Below are 7153 nucleotides of genomic sequence, written 5' to 3'. Positions count from 1 at the left end.
CTTTGACACATGCAAGCAATGCATTTTAAAAGGTAAGAAAACACGGATTAAAATAATAAAACTTTACAATGCCTCCCGCAAACATTTTAGACTGTATGAAAAATAAAATAAAAAACATATACTTTTTAACTTTAAATGTATTTAGTTATTACTTATTTGCAGAAGGATTGGTGGCTGTTTTCTTCCAGGAAGTAAGATGGGCTAACTGAGCATGTGTAATATGAACATCAGCTCACATTCCTGAGTGGAGACATAAGCCATGTTGCAACTGTCCCAATCTTGCAGTCGAACAGACATAAAAGGAACGGAAACATTGTTATTTCATTCTGTTCCTGACACATGATGGATCTGCGAGTCTCTGTTTTTCTTCTTTTCGTTATTCTCACTGGAGGTACAGGAAACAAGTATTGAATGTATTATTTGGCACATACTGTAGACTCAACATGTCTCTCTATCTTTAAGGATATTCTCTTAAGTGTTACTCATGCATGCCTGATTGGACGGGTTCCTGTAAAGCAAAAGTGGAGACATGTCCAGATGGATTTTCTAAATGTGCAAGTAGTATAGTGGAACAATCAGATGGTAAGTCCAGTGTGATGTGGAAATCTGCTGGAATAATTTACTGAAACTGACTGTACCGCTGGAGAAAAAGTATACTTGTTGATGTTTTCACATTACTGCAAATCTTGGAATTGTTTTATTATCATATTATATGGTGTTTATGTCTTTTTTAGCAGGTTCCACTAAGGTCTTCATTACGAAAGCGTGTGCAAATCAGTGTAAACCAGGGACCCAACAGATAGATGGAGGGTCATTGTCTGTCCAGTGCTGTGACACTGACCTTTGCAATGCAACAGGTATTGGGCTTTAATTGACGGTTTGATTTTATCCACAGTAACTTAAAATGAGGAAATGATACAAACATTAATACAAGTAATTCAATAATTCAAACAAACAATACTAATACACAAGTGATTGTTCATAAGACACAATATCAACACTACAGTCAAAATTAAAAAAATAGTGTAAAGCTTGAACGGCACGAAAAGGAGACGCTTATGAATTAGTCAAGTGATTCAAAGAGTTTTTAAAAATGTGATGAAATTGATCAACAATGAACATGCCATTTTTAATAACTATTACTATTATTAGTAGTACTAATTAACACTAATTTCTTTATCATGTTTATTAGATGGAATGTATAAGGGAAGCTTCTTCCTGCTCTTCTCTCCTCTGCTCTTCTACTTCATGTTTCAGTGAGTCCAGATTCTGCTCTTCAGATTCTACAGCAAACACCAGCGAATATGGATGATGCATTGCTATATTTTACTGAATAAAGATTGTTTGCTGTTCTTTGGTTTAAGGAACTGAAAGTATGTACTTTATTAAATGAATAAAACAAAATACTGCATCAGCACTAACATATACATCTCCTATGCTTTAAAAAAAGGGTAACACTTTACAATATGGGTGCACTAATATTCATTAATTCATGCTTAAAGGTCCCATTGCATGTATATTTATTATTTTAGAATGTTTCCTGGGGTGCCCTTATAATGTTAGTATGTTAGTTATAGCTAGTTATATAGTTATAGTTATAGCTACGGCGTGAGTTCGACGCAGAAGTATAAAACAGGCTTTAAGTGTAAGCCTGTTGATCACGTGAATGAAGATCTTATCATTGCAATGCAGTTTCTGCACTCTCACTAATGATTTCACCAATGCTAACATGAGGTAATTACAGTAAGAGCTTCGTTGTGCAGTGTAACAGCGTCATTGATTTCACAACGAGTTTTGGCAAGTGTCCAGATAAACTCGCGCTGTGTGATTGACAGCTTGGGCGACTGGAAAGGGACTGTTCTTTGATCGCTATCTGTATATTAATCACAGTTTAAGTAGCCTAAGATTATTTTCATCCTACCAAGAGAAACGACGTGAAGTTGATCGTTTAGTCACTGGCTTGATTTACTGATGCATAAACAGTATTGAACGACTTTGAGAGAAAGATTATCTGTCTGAACTTGAACAATTACACATCAGACATTCACATAACCCACTGGTTCTTCAGAGGCTCGGATGAAGGAACTAAAAAAATACCTTTGTGTTCATTTGTACATCCAAACACTGAGCAACTGCCATGCTTCGCTCGTTTGCAAGCCATCATGTCTCTCGAAGAAAAATTTTTCGGACGATGATTCGGCTGCGCAGTTCCGCCTGGCCTTGAACATGGGCTGGCATATGCAAATTTTTTGGAGGCGTATGATACGTATGGAGGCAAATGATCCCGACTGTTGCGTCACAGTCGGTGTTATGTGGAGATTCGCCTATTTTTCAGGCGTGTTTTTCAAAAACGAAATTTAAATAAGAAGGAGAAAACAATGATGTTTGAGACTCACTGTATGTCATGTCCATGTACTGAACTCTTGTTATTTATGCCAAGATAAATTCAATTTATCTTTAACTAATGGAAAGATAATCATGTGTTAATGTATGACTCATGAAGAACTAAACCATTCATTAATGATTACTGTATCAGCAACTAATAAAGATTCTATATGGTTAATATATTAAGTAATATATGAATTGTTATTAATTAAATGTGTCATAATGTATTCAATTCTTAATAACAGATTTTATTAAAGGGGAACATGGCAACTCTAGCCATTTCTATTTTTCTAGCGTGTTTTCTCAACAAGCTCCCCCTACAGCTGTGGGCCGTATATTTCTCAACACTGTAGTAAAACAAATCTCACTTGCGGCACCCTCCTCCCCCTTTCTACCATTGCTCATGTGCATTTGTTATTATGGGAGCCGACCAACTTTATTGTGTGGAGCTATGTCTACCAAGGTGGGAAAATACATCATACACAGTATCATATGGCGTGTGTGTTTATGTCAAATTGTCGTAAAGCAGTTTGTGTTTCTCGCTCGTTCTCGCTTCTCACGAGACTTCCTATTTCCAACTTACTGGGACGTTAGTCCCCATGTTGTAAGGTTGGTTTTCCGCCGGGGAACGCTGAGGGGTGCGGGGAAAGTCACCATTCTCACCAGAACAGGTTATTTAACCATCCAAATGATTTCTAAGGAAACAGATCTGCTCGTAAAGTGCAAAAGCAGATCATCAACGGGCCAAAGTGTACGCGCGTTGTGTTAGGCTTATATTACTAATCATATTACTTTAAAAAAAAAAAAAAAACTGCACCAAAAACTAAATACTATTAGTTTGTCTTAAGACCATTAACTTAAGACCTGTTTTTTGTTGCTCAATGGCGCAGTCTATATCAGTTGCCTCAAAATAGCAACGGCGCCTGAACATGCCTCGTTTTCAGACCAGCCCTTCCAAAAAGCATTTTCTATTTCAAGCAAGGAAATAATAATGGCGCAGGATGTGAAAATGATAACTGAGTCAGGCTGAAACTAGCTAAAAACACTTGCGTCGCGTCTGGCGCCACATTGCACCGGGTGTAAGATAGGGCCCATTGACTTTGTGCAGATAATGCTTCAGGGGGCGAAAGCGCTATTGCCTCGCTTGAGCCCAGTCAAATTGAAATAACTTGAAAATGAGCCGGGATTTATTGACCACTTAATTTTTTTCATTATGACTTAAGGGCTTCAGAAAGTTCATAAAGAGATCGTAAAATGAATCTGTATAAATTGAGCGGTTTTGTGACTGATGCGAAGGGGCAAGAATCCAATTGCAGCATAGTTCATTACAAACACAAACAAAGATAATCCACACTGAAATTCAGAAAAGAAACAGGAAAAAGAAATACAAGACTGGGACCACGACAGCTTCATGCAAACATGCAATGAAGACAACTGTCAAAAGACAACTAAAACACAAGGGTATATATATATACACAGGGGAAAACGAGCTAAACAAGATAACAAGACACACCTGGGGAAGACTAATCAACGGGAAAAACTACAAACATGGCCACAGGAACAGGACACAGGAATGAACACAGAAGCAATAAGAACAAAGAATACACTTCAACATAAAAGTCCTTGCAAAAACCCAAGACAGCATGGGGATCATGACAGGTTTAATCAAAATTCTGACCCATTTCCTGATTTCTTAAGAGACAATTACTTTATATGATGAACAGATTTAATTTAGGCATTCATTAGGGCTGGGCAGATCGAGGCTTTGTGGAACACTGAAACAGTTGAAGCAAATGCGCCATATTGTGTCGAGGCTTCGGAAGAATCCGACACCCGTCTCCACAGTGGCAGGTAGTGGTCACTTGCACGTGTTGATCTGAAACAAACTTGACAACGACCCATTTAAAAATTGTAACACGAGAATGAACCTCATTGGCTCTTGCTGAAACACAAACGTGCTGCATAACACGAGAATTAACCTCATTGGTTCTTATCTGTCAAGCGAACATGCTTGAGGTTCCGTTTACTACAACTGATGTGTGAATTGATGAATGTTTATATGTGATTAAAAGCCTGAATTTAATCTGTTCATCATATAAAGTGATCGTGTCTCTTCAGAAAATTTTTAACTAAACCGCTCAATTCATATGGATAGTTTTATGATCTCTTTGGCACGTTTGGTAGTTCTGTACACTGTCAATGGAGGGACAGAAATCTCTCAGATATCATCAAAAATATCTTCATTTGTGAGTAATTAATTTTTGGGCGAACTATCCCTTTAAAATGTTAATAAATCTGTCATGTGCATTGTCAAGTCTGTTTAGATTTTTGTTCACTGCTCTTGGTGAGGTTCATGTGTTTTAGTTAAGTCTAGACAAGTCCAGGTCAGGAGCTGGTTGCGTAAACTGCTGTAGCAAATTAGCTCAATAGGGAAATATATATAATCAATTATAAAGAATTATAATTAATTATAAATATTTGGATTAGTTTTAGAATTGACTGTAGCAGAATTATTGAATCAGTTCATCAAATGAACAGAAAAAAATCATCAATTATCAATTAACTACAGTGTTGAAATGCAAGAGCCAGTGTTAAACAGGCTGATTGCATAAAGAAGAGAATTTGCTTGGTGGGGGATACCAAGAGCAGCCAGTACAAGTGATCATAACTTTATGCGCTTTGTCAAGATTAGAGATTATCACAGACCTCATGTGTCTACTCACTGCCACCTGCTTGTCGGGCCGAATAAACTGAGCACACAGGTTTTCTGGTACAGCCATTTGTCCAGAGAAGTCCAGGTAAGGCTGAGGGTCTTCCACCACATGGTGGAACAGCAGCTCCATTAATTTGTCAATGTAGCCTTTAGAAAGAGAATTATTATAAAATGTTTTTTTTTTTTTTCTGAGATAATTCAGATAAGTATAAGTTACCTGTGGTAGGATTGCTCTTCAGAGCTCTCACTGTGAAATCGCCATGCTTGAGAAGTTTTTGAAGCATCGAAAATACATTTTGGTCCAAAAATAACAAAAACTACGACTTTATTCAGCATTGTATTCTCTTCCGGGTCTGTTGTCAATCCGCGTTCACGACTCCACAGTGACGTAAGACGCTGCTGACGTAAGACGCTGCTGATTTTCGATGCTTCAAAAACTTCTAACCAACCCACTGATGTCACTTGGACTACTTTGATTATGTTTTTATTACCTTTCTGGACATGGACAGTATACCGTACATACATTTTCAATGGAGGGACCGAAAGCTCTCGGACTAAATCTAAAATATCTTAAACTGTGTTCCGAAGATGAACGGAGGTCTTACGGGCTTGGAACGACATGAGGATAAGTCATTAATGACATAATTTTCATTTTTGGGTGAACTAATCCTTTAAGATAACTTTAATAAGTTACAAATGTGTTTTTACAGATTACAACACTGTAGTGCATTTAGCAAGCAGCACTAAATGTGTAATCCATTATCCTGTTTACCTGCACAACATTCCTTTGAGGGAGAACACCACATAATCCTTTTTTTGCTCCCTCATAAACTTCTGTACCCCTGTAAGACGGTCAGTCACCAAAGACTGGACCACAACACCTCTTTGCTCAAGAAGAGACAGGCTTCTTTCAAATCCCCCCTTCTCCATCCGTTGGCTGTTTCCAACTTCACTGCTCTGCAAACACGCACACAAAAATACTTTAGAACAATGCACAGTACATAGTAATTCACATAACAAAAAGTTTTCATTGTGTAGTTGTTTACCTGGACTAGTTGGATGTCTATGACCCTATTGGCTTTGAGGACCATCATGGTTTAACTGTCATATTTTGCTGAATGTCCTATAATTGTGTTATTTGCACTTTAGTCAACAAAGCCTGACAGCAGTCTATGTATATAGTTAATGAGTTATTACCAGGTGAATCAGCTCTCATGTCCCAACCAAGAGCCACAGCCCCATCAGCAATGGCATTTTCAATAATGTCATCCTGCTCAATCTGTCACTGCCAGTTTATGGTGACTTATTTGTAAGTGTGAACTCGAAATCTCAATTCTCCAGCGGCAGACATCTTTGTTGTAAACAAATGCAACCCAAGCGTTCTTTGGAGATGTGGATGATTACGTTACTGAAACGCAACGTGATGAAGACACTGAAAAGAGGTAAGCTTACATTTTTTCACTTAAGGTAGGCTACACTCGTTTATTGCATTTTTGGTCAAGAAATTAACTTTTAAACTGAATTTCAGAATTGCTATGAATTTTCAACAAGAAACGTGTTACTTACGAATACTTATGAAAACGTTTGTAGACATATTAGTTGATGTAGCCTATGAAATGAGTGACTGTGTGCGAGTATTCAAAAACATAGGCTATAGGCTATATTTTATTTGAATTATTAAGCGAGTGAGCTTCCATCGAATGTAGGGATAAGTGTTTATAGTAGTCACAGTATTTATTGTTTATTTCGTGGGATATGACCATGCATCGCATTGGCACGTATGCATTAAGATTGCATTAAGATGACTATTCAGATGGCGTTATTGGGAGGCTCGCTCTCCCGCACGGAGAAATTCGTACTTTACATTAACGAGTTGTCACGTAGCTTATACTTCAGTATTTTTTAAGTAAATGTAGTTGTCATTTATTATATATGCATATAAGTTGTTCTTTGCATGTTTACATATTCCCATATTCTCTATGGATCGCGGGAAATGGGGGCGGCCTGTGGCCTTGCGCGGGTTACTTTTGGTAACGTTAACGTACTGTATAAATA

General features: G+C 37.6%; 1 protein-coding gene across 2 annotated transcripts; it reads left to right on the top strand.

Annotated features, from left to right (window-relative positions):
- The first annotated feature begins 272 nt into the window (after nucleotides 1–272).
- On the top strand, nucleotides 273–2531 carry LOC311097747 (three-finger toxin MALT0070C-like). Of its 2 annotated transcripts, none has more exons than XM_084137605.1 (4): nucleotides 273–391; nucleotides 463–582; nucleotides 738–857; nucleotides 1193–2531. In XM_084137605.1, the coding sequence occupies exons 1-4, from the start codon at nucleotides 340–342 to the stop codon at nucleotides 1258–1260; spliced, it is 360 nt and encodes a 119-aa protein (XP_083993731.1). In that variant the 5' UTR covers nucleotides 273–339; the 3' UTR covers nucleotides 1261–2531. The 2 variants fall into 2 exon arrangements, with proteins under 2 accessions (XP_083993731.1, XP_083993730.1); XM_084137604.1 differs by having other exon boundaries at nucleotides 735–857; nucleotides 1193–1436.
- The last annotated feature ends 4622 nt before the right edge of the window (nucleotides 2532–7153 follow it).

Source organism: Abramis brama (genome assembly GCF_963993115.1).
Source record: "Abramis brama genome assembly, chromosome: 15".
In the NCBI taxonomy this organism is placed as follows: Eukaryota; Metazoa; Chordata; class Actinopteri; order Cypriniformes; family Leuciscidae; genus Abramis; species Abramis brama.
This window is presented reverse-complemented; position numbering and strand designations above follow the sequence as displayed.